The sequence below is a fragment of the Pteropus vampyrus genome, unplaced genomic scaffold, assembly GCF_000151845.1.
Source record: "Pteropus vampyrus isolate Shadow unplaced genomic scaffold, Pvam_2.0 Scaffold120, whole genome shotgun sequence".
Lineage (NCBI taxonomy): Eukaryota > Metazoa > Chordata > Mammalia > Chiroptera > Pteropodidae > Pteropus > Pteropus vampyrus.
In genome coordinates this window covers 2,824,267-2,841,665 of record NW_011888901.1, presented here as the reverse complement: position 1 = coordinate 2,841,665, position 17,399 = coordinate 2,824,267, and the positions used below count along the sequence as shown (strand labels likewise).

General features: G+C 38.9%; 1 protein-coding gene across 2 annotated transcripts in view; it reads left to right on the top strand.

Moving 5' to 3' along the window:
- The window catches only part of CCDC93 (coiled-coil domain containing 93), an 85,792-nt gene that overhangs the window by 13,742 nt on the left and 54,651 nt on the right, over positions 1–17,399 (top strand). For both annotated transcript variants that reach the window (XM_011366070.2, XM_011366071.2), the window contains exons 5-7: positions 3,698–3,796; positions 4,607–4,663; positions 13,372–13,472. In XM_011366070.2, coding sequence (XP_011364372.1) covers positions 3,698–3,796; positions 4,607–4,663; positions 13,372–13,472 — 257 coding nt within the window. The remainder of the gene's footprint in view (positions 1–3,697; positions 3,797–4,606; positions 4,664–13,371; positions 13,473–17,399) is intronic.

The following is a 17,399-nucleotide window of genomic DNA, read 5'->3' as shown; positions in this document are numbered from 1 at the left end:
TTCTCTTCTAGTCCCTTTGACTTTAAGATTTTCTCATGGTTGTTACGCTTCCTTTTGTCCTAGGGCCTTTCCCTCAGATGGAAAGCTCTTTCCTTCTCTCCTTACGTATTTAATTTATATTCATTCTTCAGACCTTAGTTCCACCAAGCATCCTCAAGAAAGCTTCTGCTGACCTCTTAATGTAGAATCCTTTGCTATATCCACTTGTATGGCCACATTCCCTTTCTTCCCAAGACTGTTCCTTAATTGCAGTTTGTATCATGTATATTCAAGTGTGTGGTTAGTTATCTGTCTCTCCCATCAGACTGTAAGCTTTCTGAGGGTATGCACCGTGACTGTGTTGCTCACTATTGAGTCTCTAACACCTCATAGAATGTCTGGCACATTGTAGGCATTCAGTCCTTATTTGATGACTGACTGTGTGATGGAGACTTATCTTTACCCCAGCTTTTCCCCAAGGCTCTTAATCAAAGTGGTTCATGCTGAACAGCTCCCTATATTCTGCACATTCTTGTGTGTGTCCACTCCAGGCACCTGGAAAAGAAGAAGAGCAAAGGCACTCACCTTTGTTGCCTGTTGTATGAACAGTATTTTGCATCTGATCCTGATAGAGACTTTGAAGCATTTATTGTAATTCCCGTCTTAACATCTAAGGAAAGTGAGACTCAGAGAGGGTAATTGATTTGCTTAAAGGCATAGAACTAGTGAGTGGAAAAGCAGAGGTTCCAGTCTGAACTCCCTGTCTTCAAGCCTTGTACTTTTCCCACTCCATCATTCATGCAGCCACCAATGAGAAAGGTGTGCTGCCCTTGCTAGAAAAGTGTTTTAGTTCCGTATCAAGATTATATAGTGTAAGGCTTAAGAAGACTTCCTGGGTTCGAATCTTGGCTTTGTTCTGGGATCTTGGGCAAATGACTTAATTCCTCGTCTATTAAATAGAAATAATAGTACCTATCTGATAGGATGAGAATTAAGTTAATATATGTAAAGCATTTAGCTGAAGGACTGGCACATTTTAATAAGTGCTATATAAATATTATGTAGCTGTTTCTGTTGTTGTTACTATTATTGAGATCTTCCCTGCATTAGACTTCAAATCAAATACCATGAAATTTTTAAATTTGAAGCTAAGACTTTTTTTTACCCATTTGATTTGTACCTTTGTTAGACTTTCTGTCTCTAACTCAGGGAAATGGTACCTAATCCTTTTTGTGAAAACAGGAAGTAGGGACCTTGTGCTATTATTACTGAAACCTCCAACACTATCGCACTGTACAGTAGATGCCTTTTCTGTGAAAGCCTGGATGTCTAGTGAATAGACCTTACGCAACTCTGTGATGGAACTTTGAGGACAAAAATATCTAGTACAAATATGAGAAGAGGGTGAAAGGGAAGTGATCTTCTGTAATTAGATTGGGCATTTTGAGTGTTGTGATTTTTCTGTCGTGAGGAGAATGCTGGAGGGCTTCCTGTCTGGGTGTGAGAGCCTAGGCTAGTGTTTACCAGATTTCTTAATTTCGTGGACTTTTGAAATTTTAAAGGATTTTGAAATTTGCCAGACAAGGACATTTTTAGAAGTAACAACTATCTTGCTTTCTCTATCATTTTCTAAAAGAAAAGCCCTTTAACCCTCAATCTCAGATTAAAGGACAGTCCTTCAGATTTACTACCTTTAGTATTGCAAAAACTCACCACATGCTTGTAGTTTTTTCCAGTTTTGCTGGAGACTGGTAAAAGAAGTCATATCAGCAATTGGGAACCATTGAACTAGTTGTCTTATGTGATTCTAGAGGCTCACCATCCACATTCGCACCATTTAGCAAAGCTGTAGTAACACTCTCTGCCAGCCAAGAGAAAAACAATGTAACTTCTAGCCACTGGAAGTTCTTGGTCACATCTTTTTCTTCCCTGCTGGACATGTAAATTCTGCGAATGTAGGTATTTTTTCCTAATGCTAGGGACCTGTTGCAGCGCGTGGCCATTCAGGAGGTTCCCTCCACAGCCCTTGGTGCTGGGGACTCCAAAATACAGCAATTGATTCTCTTAAGGGAATCCTATGACTCAACAGGCTTTACTTCACTAATCTGATCACACTTTCCAGGATCCAGCCAAGCAATAACTCAGTGTAGATCTGATAAACAGAGGCAGATCTGAACAGGAAAACAGTATGAAAGGCTATGAACTGAATCTCCCCGTTCAAAGGAAAGCAGGGCAAAATTGAGTTGAGCAAGAGTCAGTCTCCTTACTTGTCCTGGGCCATGGTGTTGCGTAGGGGTGCCCGTAAGGAGCTAGAGTAGTTCTGATTGCTGTCTGACTTTCTGCCCCTGCTTCTGGATTTTATTCTGTGCCAGAGGCCATTGTTTGGAGGTGGGGTGGAGTGGAATGATGGAAATAAAATAGAAGATGCAAACAACAAAAGAATATTCCTCTTGTAGTTATTTGCAGCTACGCCTATCCTGGGTAACTCCCTAATCATTTACTTCCTAAATGTGTACTTTTCTTGAGTTGTCTCCCTCAGTGAGCAAGCGTTCTTTCTGTTCTTGTAGGACCACCGTTTTATGTGTCACACGTCTACTTCCCTAGATAATAGACGCAAGTGTGGCTGTGCTCTCAGGGAAACAAAGCTACTGTCCAAAAACTGCTTTTGAGATGTAATAGCTCTCTCTGGAGAGAGAATGGGAACCCTGACAGATGGCATCCCCCTCCATAATGTTCTTCAGTAATAAGGGGGATGAATGAAAAACCAAGGAGGAGAAGCGAGGGCTCTTTTTTTTTTTTGGCTCTTTGCATTCTCACTCAGAGCACTTTGATCTTCCACAGGTTATGGGATGTAGTTGTGTGTATGTGTGTGTTTTAATTAACTGGAGTTTTAAGTAGGGAGAAATGAAAAGCAGCTACTCCTGCATATCAGCCTGGTGGAACTGGGAAACATTTAATAAAACCCATGTGTCCAGTCTTCTGGTGTGGAAGAACCTCCAGTTGTGACTTACAACTTTGTGGCTTGCTAGCTATGGATCAATGGGCAAATTACAGACTCTCTCTGAGTGTCATGTTCTGTAAAACACACCCAGTACCAACTGCCTTATAATGTGTGGATTGAGAGAGGGAATGCTGTGAGTGCCAAACTAACATGAAGCCTAGCGCTGTGTACTCAGTACAGTACCCTGTTCTCAAATCTGAATATTTGCAGGATTTCATCTTTCAAATGAGGTACTATACTAGGTGTTCTCTGTGGTTTTTCCCCTTTTCTGGTCTGTGCTGCGAACAGCACAAGAAAAAGTTTTATTAAGATCTGCCTAGAACCAGATGGTCGTAGGAAATAGCTACATTTGTGTTCTGCTTCAGGTATTTATAAAACACTCTAGTACTTGTGATTTCATTTGCTTCCACAGCAGCACTGTGAGGTGAAAGAAACTGATATTCTTAACTCTACACAGAAAGGGAAACTGAGCCCTCAGGATCTGAAGTGAGGCTTTAAAGCTTTTGCACAGCTACTCAGCTCTAGATCCCACTGGATCTTAGCATCTCAGATGCCTAGCCAGTGGCTTCGCCTGTAGGACAGTACATGTTGATAGTGTTTCATTACCTGGTCAATTTAAGTACAGTGATTCCGGTTCATGAGTTGTGCCATCTCTGGGCTGGCCTTCACCACAGTGGTATTTCATCCCTACTCACGTTTCCTAATTTTCTTCCCTAGTGGCTGGTGAAGCGAGCTATAGAAACAAAAGAAGAGATGGGTGACTACATCCGTTCCTACTCTATATCCCAGTTCCAGAAAACCTACAGTCTCCCTGAGGTCAGTTTTCTACTTTTCTTGTCTACTTAAAGACGAGTACACACTTAGAGACTCCCTAGGAAGGAGCACAGAAAACTCAGGTTCTGCTACGTGTCCACACCACTGTGTGGAATCTCTGCCTCTACCTGGTCAGCATTGAAACCAGGCCTCCTGGTTTATTAGAACTGCTTCTTTAAATGGACACTGAGTGTAAAGCCCTACAGTTTTGTCCTTTTCCCCCAATTTTGATATTGGTCCAGAACTTTTACTAAATTAGAAGAACACAAGTATATTTCTGTATCATATAAAGCTTTTTGAGAGACAACCTGCCTACGACATTCCTACAGTAATAGTAACAGTAATAATAATCACAACAGCAACAACAACAATAGCTGTTAACTATCGGATTCTTACTACAGTCCAGTCCCAGTGTATCACATGCCTTCTGCTCTTTAATCCTGTGGACGTCTCCCTGAGATTAATAGTGTCATCCCATCTTACAGATAGAGAAATTGAGGCTTAGCAGTTAGGTAACTTGCCTGAGGTTTCAGAGTTCATAAGGATTTGAAACAAGAACACCTGTTTTCACCACTATACTCTATGAGTATACTCTTCCATTTTTTCTTAATTAGTTGTAGGGATCTGTTTTGGAGTCATCTGCAGAGGCCCTAGCTTTTCCCATGCAGGATATATTCCAATTTGTTAGAAAACTGAGACTTCTTTAAGCAAATTTGTGACAAGAAGTCAGTTTATAAGACAGACTTCCCAGCAGCCCAGTTGAGCTTCAGTTTTCACAAAGGATTTGTTTAATCTCTGTATTTTGTCTTACAGGACGATGATTTCATAAAGAGAAAAGAAAAGGCCATCAAGACGGTTGTTGACCTCTCTGTAAGTTCCCCTGTCCTTCTGTAAAAGAAGAGTGTAGGTTCATAGCCCTCAAATAGCACTTTGATTCAAATCACAAAACCTTGCTTCCTGAGGTTTCTGTCTGCTGGGATTGTCCAGGAGGGACGCTCTGCCTGCCTCAAGTATCACATATCTAGACGCCACCATTCACAGGTAGAACTGGCCACAACCACCACCTTCTGTTTCTCTTTGTTCTAGTTTTAACACCCAGAACCCTTTCTCATTTGTGCCAGTGGCAGATTTAAACTTTGAATAGCTGCAAAAAGCAGGTGATGAACTGGAGATGCTAAATTGAAGTTACCACCCCCATGGTGGCTTTAAAGAGGCAGAATAGCTTCTGAGCTTTATGTGGGAAATTCTGGGATGGCTTATGTCATTATACACGATGTATCTTAACTGTGGAACCTACACACATGTGCCCACTTCCCCAGTGCAAGGGGCAGAGGAGAGCTTTGGGCCTTTTCAAAACATTCTGGGCCAGAGCCCAGCAGAACTTTGTCAGCCTAGTCCCCACATCATCCCCCAGCCTTCCTACCTGAGCTGATGGGAATGAAGCCTCAATGCCTGGGTGTAAATTCTCTTCCAAAAATAATGCATAGTATTATTTTGCCTGTTTTTTACTTTAAGAGTAAGTGTTTGATCTCCCCAGGTGATTACAAATAACAATTATTTGATAATGAAAGACATGAAGTGCTTGTTTAAAATAAAAAAGACGTCTTTCTCATTTTAGAGTTGTAATTTGTATCTTTTCCTTAATTCCATTTTAGAAATGGGAAGAGTGGAAAACCTTTAAGATAGTTACACTTTGAAACCAGAAACTGTTTTCAGATTTGGTGGCAATATTAAATAATAAGAAAAAGAGCACATGGTATGACAACAAGTAATTTTTTTTCCTGGTTATGATAGATGTTCAGTTTAGAACTTCAAAGTTTTTTTGTTTTGTTTTGTCTTTTGTTTTTTAACATTGAGAAATACAAGGAAAGAAAATCAACTTTAATCTTAAAACACAGAAGCAGCCACTTTTGATGCTTGGACAAATTTCTTCTATGTTTTTAATGTGCATTTTAATACTAAATTGGAATTATACTTTAAATATAATTTTGTAGAGTTTTTTCCGCACAGCAATATAGTCTTTTGTATGCTATTAAAGATTCCTCCTAATAGCATTTGTCTTAACAAATAATAACCAGCTAGTTGGATATGCTGTTACTTTCCTTTATTTTAAATGTTTCATTTCTGGAAAAATAGGAGAACCAGGTAACAGCTTTACTTCTGATACAGGGAGCTGGGGATCCAGGGGCAGGAGAAGGGAAATTCTCTTTGAATTTTGTATTAAGTTTGTGTATTACCTATTCAAAAACAATAAATACAAGTAAAATGTTTGTAATGCTTTACCGAATACCTTTATATGTAAATCTCACTCTGAGCGCTGGGTAGAGAGTAAGAAAACATTACACTTTTCATCTGTATCACCCAGAATAAAAGGCTATTGTAGCTGTCGATCATCCTATCATTGAAACAGGACCTGGCATCTCTATACCTATTAATTTCAGGCCTCTAGAGATACATTATTTCTCCTTTTCATTTGTAATGGAGTTTTTCTTTAAAAAAAAATTCCTCTTCTACTTGGTAATGTGACTGCATAGAATTTAAGGTGATAATGATAATGAAAAACACATAGTGCCCAGACATTGTTCTGAACATTTATATATAGTTCATCTAGTCCTCTCAACTACCCTAGTAGTTTTGTGTGTGTGTGTGTGTGTGTGTGTGTGTGTGTGTGTGTGTGTGTGTGTGTGTGTGTGTGTGTGTGTGTGTGTGTTTTACAGGTAAGGAAACTAAGGCACAAATAGGTTAGGTTATATAAGTTGCCCAGGGTCACATGGGTAATGATGGAGCCAGGATGCAAACACAGTCTTGTAATTACTATGCTGTGAGCCTCTAGGTAAAAAAATTTGCAGCTGATTAGAAAATAATATCAGGATAAAAGAAGATGGAAAAAAACTCTCCCAGTCTTTTTGATAATAGTTCATATTGTTTAGTTTATTTCCTTTTTAATGTATGAACTAACTCGTCAGTGGACTGACAGTACATTTTTAGCAGGAATGGCAAAGAATTTCTGTGGATGGCTAGAGTGAGGCCTTGGGTTTTATTTTTCTTCTCTGTCTATTGAAAATACTCCTCACTTCCAGATGTTGTCTTCATAGGTTTCTTAGCTGAGCTCCATTGCCATTAACCTCCATCCCTCCCACCCACCACTTCTGCAAGAGCTTCTTTGCAGCCTTAAAAAGAGTCCCAGAAGCTGACAAGAGATTCCAGGGCTGCAGTGCATGTCCCTGGCTTCTTATTGTGAGTCAATATAAGAAATGGAACAGCTTACTGTTTTTTGTTTGTTGTCACTCTCCCCAAGGAGAATCCTTTTCTCAGTGAAGAGAATGAAATCTTCCTGGATGATCAGTTGTGGCTCTGGAAGTCTCAGAGGGTTTTCTTCTTCTTCAATCTTTTCCCAGTTCTGTTCTTCAAATGCCTTATCAGTGTTTCTTATTATTGACAAGTTTAGGATCCCAAATTTAAATTTTGAATGGTAAATTAAGGATTAAAATACAGTGTAACATACAGGTACCTAGTTTCTAGACCCACTCTTTTATATAAAATGTGTGCAACAGTCACCTATTGAGTGTAGTAGGCACCAAATTAGGCATTTTACAAGCATTATCTCATCTCCACACCAGCACTCAGGCAGTCATATATTAGTATTTCCATTTCATAAATTAGAAGTTGAAGCTCAGAAAGACTGATGAATTTCCGGGTTGCAGAGCCAGGAAGAGGCAGCCAGATATTGATTTTACATTTGATTCCTCAAATGCAACAGGTGTTGGTGCTTCTCCAATTCTCTCCCTCTTCACCTGCTCTCTGATTTTCCTTATATCCTGGCAGCAGTTTTGCAGTACTGTTCCTGACTTCAGGATTCTGGGCTATTATTCATCTGGGTCCCAGAGCCCCAGACACATCCAGAATGGTGGGTGCTCCCCTACCACCTCTGCAGTCGTTTACTGTGACTTTTCCCATTTGAAGATCCTTTGTCTAGCTGGAGAATGTTGGTCAAGTGGAAATTGTTATACTGTCTTTTTTTTTTTTCCCCATCAGTTAACATGATACCAGTGTGCCTCAACCAACAGGCTTTTACTTATTCTTGCTTAGAAATAATCTCTATTAAAAAAAAATTTAAACATTTTAATATTTTCCAAAACATGTAATTTATTCTTGTCTTTAGTGATCCTTATAGGACTATTCCCATCTTTTGCATTTGTCCTTGGTTATATAGCTCATCCATTTTTTTTTGGAGCATGATTTTTAGTTTTAAAAAAGGTTATTTTTCTTTTATACTAATTCTGTAGTAATAATAATGAAAAATTAGGAAATGAAGAATAAGTACAAAGACTAAATCACCCATGGTACCACCAGCCAAAGGTAGTTACTGATATTCCAAGTGGGAAGTACAGTTATGGATATCAATATAGAGAATTAGAAATCTCAGACAAAACAAAAAAAAATGGCATTATACTGTATATTTTGTTTTGTTGCAGGCTTATTTTGTTTATCAGTATAATCAAGTGTACCTTCCCATGCCAATAAATATACCCCCCTAGCATTTTTAGTGGCTTTAGATTATTCATTGTGTGGTACTAATGTAACTAGCTCAGGTTTTTTTTGGCGGGTGGGGGGCGGGGCAGGGGGTGGCCATTATGTAGGACAGCCTCATAGCTAAAAAAATTTATCTATAATTATTTACTTAGGATACATTTCATGAAGTGGAATTGGGTCAAAGGTTATACCTAAGGCTTTTAGTATCTCTTGCCAGATTGCTGGGCAGAAAGGCCGTTGTGCACTGTAACTTCCGAGCTCATCACCTTGAGCTGCTTGCACTGTCTTGGCCTCATTTTTCTTCCTTCTGGAGATTATTCCAAGTATTTCTGCTTTCTTCTTTCAAATGTGTTACTTTCTTGACTTCTCCATATCTCCTTTTCACAATAAGTAGCTAGTTGCTTTGTAGAATGCCTACTGTATGATGGGAGGTGATATTTTTCAAAGGACATAAGAAAAGGAAACTATTGCCACCCAGGGCAGGCCTTCCCTCACCACCTTCCACTTTCACATCAAAATCATAGTTGTTTATTTATCTTACTTAGTGTGCTGTTATACAGCTTACTTCTTCCTTTTCTGTGCTGTGAGCCTTTCCTGTTCATGGAGTATCTGTCCTGTGCAGTGAGGTCTATTACTCCCTTTTAACCTTGAGTAAAGAGTACCTGTGAATTTTTCCCCAAATCCCCAAAAGATATTCATTTACTGTTTATTGAGCATTTGTTTTGGTAATGTTTAGAATTTTATATGAGAATAGAAGAGACAGAAAAGTTTTATATGAAAATAAGGACAGAAAAAAATATTTGTACAAAAATAGAAGGGACAGGGGGAAAAAAGGACTTCTTAGACCTTCCAGTCTAGTTGAAAGGAAATGCTTTCCTGAACTCAAGAGACTATGTCATTTAAAATTACTCCTCCATCGTGTTCTTCCATATGGAATGGAATGCCATGAGGAAAGCATTTTCATACAGTACATAAAATGCAAATGTGGCTACATTAGTAAAATAATATTAGTAAGTTTTATTAATAATATAGACATCTATGTTAAAAAATACATATTTTTGCCCTTACTGTATGTCAGATACTGTTAAATAATTCTCATACCAACCATACGTCTACCTATTTTACAGATGGAAAGCCACAGAAGTTAAAATAACTTACTCCAAATTAGATAGACAATAAGTTATGGAGTAAGGACTAAAAAAACCCTATCTGATTCCCATGTCTTCATTTAGTAATATTCAACATTCACTGAGTGCCAGTCTGCAGTCTAGGAGCAGAGGTGAAAGAAGTGACATTCTAGTTGTCAGAGATTCAAGCGATTAGGGGCTCATCAAGGAAAAAGATATGACCGCGAGGTGGCAGTAGCACACACAGACTTTATTTGGGTTTGCTGTGAGGGATTTACCCACCTTTGACAGGTTTGCATGCAGGGTGGGTAAATCCCTCACAGCATGCGACCATCCAGAGGTTTAGGTACCTATCCAGAAGGTTTGGAGAATGAGGGCATCATAGAGGAGGTTCACATGCTAGGTGATGTTTCTCAGTAGTACAGCAGGAAACTCTGGGACAGAGATCTCAAATGGCAGCAGCTGCTTGTGGTCTTTATAGCCCCAGGGCTTATTCTGTTTGGTTAAGGAAATGCTGGGAGCAGTTTAGCAAAATATGTTTACATTTAATGTCTACATTTAGACAAGCTATAAATAGCTAAAAATCTGCTTTTGGGGAGGTCGTATTTAAAACAATTGGATGTGTAAAAATTGAAGTTTGATACTGGTGTGCTTTTGAGCCAGCAGCTCTCAGATGCTGTGAAGAAATAAGCTTAGGAGCCAACATACAGAAGCCGTCTTTGGCTCATTTCTATAATGCAGTGACCATATTCTTACCCACCAAGTTACGCTATTTGGTGCAGACTCGAGAAGACCTGAGGTGGGACTTGTGCTGGAATTCAAAGAACAGAAGACCTCCCTGCAGAGCAGCGTTCATAAAAGAGAATAGAAAGGGAATACAGTTCAGGAGTGTCTCTGGAGAATAATACTCTACTTCCCCAGCTTTGAAACCTATAGACATATTCCTTTCTGCAGAAATGATCATCATCCACCAGTCTCTTGTCTTTTCCTTCACTTAGTACCCAGGGGCTTTGTTTGTTGTGGTTTTATCAATGTACGAATGAAAAAACAAACTTTGTCCCAGTTATAACTTTTTCTATGGGCTCTTTTATTGTTGTTGTGGTGGAAACATCTATAGTGCCTCTTTAGATGGAAGGCAGAGTCTGTTCACAGGCCTCATAGGCTGAGGTGTGTCTGTTAAAGTTGAGTTTGAGCTGTTGAACACTATGAGAATGAGCTGTTCAGTTCAGTGGAGGCAACTTGAGTATTTTGGGAATGTCACTTTCGGCTGAGTTGGGTGTAGTCTGGTTCACTGGAGCTTTTGGGTATATGCCAAATTGGTGGTAGCTGTTTCACCACCTGGTCTGTTTGTTTGTAAAGGAGTATGATGGGGAGCAGCGATCAGGGCTTTGCTGCAGACACTGCTGAGGTACTGTGCTCTTCCACTTCCCCTCGTGCCATTTGGAATGTGACTCAAGAGTAATTGCTCTGATTGGTGAACCTGATTTGTAGCAAACCTGTGAAGTAGAGATCTGTGACTCTCATAGTACAAGAGTTTTCTGCTTATAAGAATCACCTTAAGTTTTTAGGTCTACTTGTGTGTCCTTTAGCATCTGCTGAGAAAAATGATCAGAACCCCTGAAGGGTGATCAAAGTTGAGGTATAAAACATCTTGCTGAGTGCTTAAGAGCAATTCTGGAGTAATCCTGTTGCTGTCATTTACTACCTTTATAGCCATGGGCAAGTTATTTAACCCTGTGCCTATTTCATCATCTATACATAGAAAACAAGGGTATCTACCCTCATAGGTAGGAAGATCAAATGGGCAGCATATATAAAGCAGTATATGCCTGGCATTTAATAAATAATAGCCACTGCCATTGCTACGCCTATTAATGGCAAAAGATAAATGGATTTAGCATACCTTTTTAAGAGTGCAATCATATGTAAAGCATGGAATTTTTTTTTTTTTTAATTAATCTCAGACTTTAAGTTATTGATGAAATTATGTTACCAAGTCAGTATCTTTGCAAGATTAAAAGAACATAAATAATGAGAGTCTGGGAGTCTCTTTCAGGATCTGTTAGTTCAGCCCTCATTTTATAGATGAGGCCCATTGAGGGAACTGCCTTTCCCAAGATCCATACAGCTAGTTAGTGGCAGAAACAGGACTAGACATAGTGTTCCTGACTCTTGTTGCTTTAAATGATGACTCAGCAATAGTTCTTTCTGGTTGGCCTGGAAACCTCTGACTTTTAGGTTCTTATTACTATTACTGTTCGGTCTTTATTAGGTCCAAATCATTCTAATGATTCATGTGGCAGCCTCAGATTGTGTAGTGAGTCTCATGTGAGGGCTCAGCCGAAATGGTTGGTGGGTGACTAGAATGTCCACCGAGAGACAAGTTAGTGTAGTGGAAAAACTTTGTGGCTAGTAGCTAGGGCACCTAGGGCCAGGCCTAATATTATCTTGGCAATCCTGGACAAATTATTTAATCTCTGCTTTTCAGAAGTAAGGTAGAAGTAATAGCATCTGCCTTGCCTCTGCCTCATAGTGCAGCTATAAATTGCAAAATGTAAGATGTTTATGAGGCACTTTAAAGTATAAGGAATTCTTACACAAAGGCCAACATTGTCATTGTTTGGCAGAATAAAAGGTCCTTGTAGCTGTTGGTTTCAGTATGCTATTGTTTTGGAGTCAATTTTTTTTTTAGAAGAATCCAATTTCCTATATTGGGTCATTGACTAAGAAAGCAGTTAAGCTCAATTATGTAGTATTGCTATAATAGTAGAGCTCAGAGGAAATTAAAGCATACACAGTAACTGACGTCATATGGATTCATTATATTTTTCATTTCCCCATAAATCTGTTCTGTGTTATTTATAGCTTCCTATTCATTTGGACACCAGCAGCAAACTAGAGAATATTTGTGGTAGCAAGCTATAAAAATGACCTCGAATTGTCCCAGACCCTTTTCCATTCTTTTTCCACATAATTGTTGAAATTATGTAGTATTTGTTAGAGAAAGAATTTTTTCTGTATACTTAAATTTTTCATAATAAAAAATAAAGTAATAAAAGTTAACCAGAATTATCAAGGAGGGATCAATTCTAATTAGAATAAAAATGCCACTATCTGGAGAAACTGGATAGTAATATTTGCCCTGATGATGTCCAGGTAGAGATTAGGTGGTAAACTCTGGTAGTGGAAAAGAAAAGATCTAGGCACGCACAACTAGAATACCTTGCTTGCATAAACAACTGCGTACTTGCACTCAGAGCCCTGGGCATATATTACTGAAGATATGATTGCCAGCTTGGCTGTAGAGAAGGATATTCATTTAGTATAGAATGACAAACCAGGTTATCAAGGGGATGGAGACCCACATTAATTGAGCACTTGTTACATGTCATGTACAAATAAACTTTGTTTATTACATATATTATATACATATAATTTCAAATCAGAGAAAGGATAGACTATTGATCATGTTAGGATTTTTAATTTTCTGTTCAGAAAAATAATAGCTAGATTCTTACCTTTCACTATACAAAAAAAATTCTGAATAGATGAAAAGGCTAAATATAAACTATAAAAGTAACATACAAGAACTTTTTTATATAATACCTGTGATAGAAAATAAGATATGGTTGATAAGTTTGACTACATAAACTGTTAAAATGTCATAGGACAAAAAACAAAGTTACAACAAAGTTGACAAGCAATAGATTGGATGGAGATATTCGCTACCTCTATAAAAGTCAAAATAGCAGGCTCCTTGCAGGCAGCCACCTGAGTGCCCACTGTTCTGCTGCAGGAGATCTGTACCCTCACCTTGATGGGTAAAGGACTCACTCTCCTGACTGGCTGGATGCATTTAGCAACCAGTTCAGGAGGAAAGCCTTCCCACATTCAGTAACTCCTGTCTCATTCACTCAGGATGTTTACAAGCCCCGTCGGAAATACAAACGCCAACAGGGAGCAGAGGAGCTGCTCGATGAAGAATCTCGAATACATGCTACACTTTTGGAATATGGCAGGTAATTAATGGGACCCAGTCAAAAGTGTCTGTTTTCTAAAACCATTGAAAAAAAAAGCTATTTTGAATTGCTTCGTCGGGATTAACTGGGTTGGCTTTTACCTGATTGGGTTTACTGTTTTTGGCCCCCAACCTCCGGGACTTTTCTCTCTGGTGTTAAATAACCCAAATTTCTGTTGATAGATGTCTCATCTTTGAAATTCTCTGGAAATGTGTGTAATAGTGTGGTCTGGCTTTCCCCTCTTTGGGGAAGTTAGAGTTTGGGGCATTTGTGGAGGCAGGGAGTGGTTTGCCCTTCATGTCCTTACCATTCAATGAAATTTTCAGGTAAACTAAAGAATTTTCAAAAGTTTTACTTTAAGTGTTAGAATAATAGTTTTGGTTTCCTGTGAATAATTGTCCTAAGAAAATGAAGAATTTATAAGTGGTTTTGTCACTTCTTAAAAAGATCTCTAGTTTTTAAAACTATTTTGATTTCATATCCTCAGTTTTTACTTAAACACACACACACGTGCGTATGGAAGTACTTCTCATTGAATTTTTAACCTAAGTATTAACCTGCATTTATATCCTGCGTTTTCTACTTAGGGTAACTGCTTCCTTGATGTGAGTATGTCTCCTTGGGCTTCTTTCCTTTGTGCTGGGAGTGGTTGCTGTGTGTTGCTCTGCCTCATAACCTAGCCCTTGCTGGGTAGCTGGAACCAATGGCATCTCCCTGAGTGTGCATCTGATGGCTTCCCCTCTGGGGTATTGGAGAGAACCAGAAGGAAACTAGGCTTAAAAATTGGCTTAAATATTCCATCTTTCAAATGGAATTGATATCGCCACTTTTTTGTTATTTTTAAGGGGCTTGTGTGGGGTCAGGTCCTTCATTCCTAAGCATGAAAACAAGTCTGTTTCATTCAAAGGAAGTTCTCTGATGCTAAGCCAGTTGTGATGGCTGCCCGCTCAGCTCACCAGTTGCTTCTGTGAGTTGAACTCTTTTGAGGCAGGCACCACCAGACCAGCTATATAATTTGCATGGGCCCAGTATAAAAGGAAAATATAGAGCCCCTTGTTAAGAATTATTAATAATAATTTTAAGAATTTAAGACAACAGAACCACCAAGTGTCGGGCACTTCTGAGTGTGTAGCCTTTGCAGCTGGACAGGTTGTATATTATGGGTGCTATGATGGGATTTTTCCATCCAAGCCCCAGCTGCAGGTGGGCAGGTGAGACTACAGTGTTTTAGATGAGCCAGAGCTGGAGAGATAACCTCTGTGAGTGTCACATGTTCCAGAGCCAAAGAATACTTAGGGAAATGTTGTGGGTTTTGTTAGTATGTATTGCTTATACCTTCTTTTTTTTTATTATCATAGATACTCAAATGTCTCTGGGGGTGAAAAGGAGTGTGAGATTCAGTAAATTGTCCACTTCACTGAGACCATGCTAACAATATTTCAGTATTTTGTTTTGAAATTCTCAGCTTCAAAGTGGATCTTTTGCATGTGTCATAGTCATAGTCATTATCACCATGCGATAGCTGGGTAAATTCAGGACGTCCCTTTCCATCATCAGGAGTGGTTGGAGCAGTCTGAAGTCAGAGTCTGGCTTGGCTTTTATTAGGACAGAGAGCAGGGCACACATTTTGTATGTGACTCTTCACAAATTTGGAGTGTGAAAAAGCAAAGTGACTCAATACCAATCTTAGTTCCCGTTGGTGGGGTCGTGCTGACTTCTACAGATTTCTAAGCCTAGGATAGATGTTTAATGAAAGATTTTTTTGGTTTTGTTTTTAGGAGAAGGATTTTTTTGCTTTCTTTTTAGTTTTGCAGATAAGAAGTTGTGAGTTTTTGAGAGGTTGCGAAGTAAATACTTAGCACATTCTGACATTTTATTAGTTCATCTTTTTTGGAAGTGATAAAGACAGCATTTAGAAAGGTTAAAAATTAACTTGCCCAAAGTCAGCTATTAAGAACTATTAAGAGTCTCAAACTACTACTTGAACTCAGGTTTCCTGGACTCCAAAAGTGTGTCGTTATCATTATCTATAAATATTGTTTGAGGTTCCAGTGAAAGTTTGGCCCTTGGTTTTTAGACAAACCAGCCCAGTCTTTGCTGTTTGGTCTGAGTCTGAACAAAAAGAGAGTGATTTTTAAACTGATAGAGCAAACTGGATAGAAAGGGTTATAGCCCCAGCAAGTGTGTGTTTTATTCCCCTTCTTGGGGAAGCTCCCTCTCCTCCTTTCTGGCTATTAGACCCTTTTCTCAGAGTTCTATTAGTACTCTCTACTGCGTGGGGATCTTTACCATTAAATGAGGATTGCATTACCATATATGTATATGAATAACTTTGAACAATTTGTCCTGTGTAGAAAACAGTAAATGTCAACTATTAGGTCTTGTTATCATCATCATCATCCTCATCCTCATCATTAGCAGCAGCAGTTTTCAGTTCTCAAATGCCCGTAAATATAACCTTTAGATTCAAATGAGGATCCTTTCCTGAGCCTCCACTTTCAGTTCTTTATCCTATGTACTCATTACCCTTAGGACTGGCCCTCCTTCTAGTCCCTTTATGAAAGTCTTACCTACTCTTCCTTCCCTTCCCCAATGGCTGGCCTTCTGCTGGCTCTGGGACTTACTCTGCTCCATCCTTCCTCTCCCCTCACTGCTTACTGTACACCCCTTAATTACTCTTCCCTGCCTAGGAATCTATCTTTCATCAGTGTTCCTGTCACTCATAGACCTAGGCATACAGTGCATCTTGGCTTTGAAGCCAGCACTCCAATTTCTTCCCCCTTTTTTGACTTTCCATATAAAGCTGGACTTTGACCCTGCTCAGCCATGCCAAAGGCCTTAAGGATTGTGTGTCTCTTAAAAACATGTTTGGGTATATTTGTTTCAATGTTACGGTGTTAGAAAAGCAAGACTCATAGTTTTGATTTGAGACTTAAAACTGCAACTCTATAATAATTTTACTATGGTCCCAATCAACTTTTAGGAGCTAACTTAAATACCTAATCGTGAAATAAAACTGCCACTGTGGTGAAATGCATTTTATTTATAGTATGTTTGACTTATAAGTGGAATTTTGAAGCTCAAAATCACCAGAATGCTGGAGTTAGCCTATTCCACACTATTTGAGGCTTCATTTTGAATTGGCTTGTAGTTATTCTGCACTTAGTAAATGAAATATAATATGTCTCTCCCAGTCCCTGTCCCATATGATGGTAAGGTCTGCGCATACTCATAGAAGATATTTAGTAAATGCTTGTTGAATGAACAAAGAGCAGAATTCACAGTCCTTAGGATTTAGGGCTTTTTTTATGCCCTGTTTTGTTTCAGAGAGCTTGCTGTCTTAATTTGCCCTGTGGCAATTGTTCTTGAAGGTTAATTTGTTTTCTAGAACTGTGATATCCAATAAGGTAGCCACTAGCCACATGTGGCTGTTGAGTACTTGAAATGCGATGAGTGTGGCTCATGAACAGAATTTTAATTTTAAATAAGTTAAATTTAAATTTAAAAACCCATGTTTGACTTAGTTGTTGAAATATGTTTTATGTTTAAGTATTGTCAGAATAACTTGAGTATATGAATCTAATTTAAAGTTATATATATGGCTCTCATATTTATTTTGGACTGTGCTATTCTAGAAGATGTACACCCTTGATGTTAAAGACCAAATACTAGGTCTAGGGTAGGAGGAAGTAAACTGGGTGTTTAGGGAGCTAGAGCTCTGTTGGTGCTGACAGTGTGGGACAGCAGCAGGGGTTGGTGAATCAGAGTTAACCAAGGGGGAGGCGGAAACAAAATGAAGCTTATGGCACTGCAAATCAGGCTGGCACTAGAGAGGAAAGGGAGGTTGTAGGATAGACCAGCATACCTAGGAAAGATAAACGAGAAGTAAATGCTTTTGTAGTAGAAATAAATTGAAGATTCCCCGAC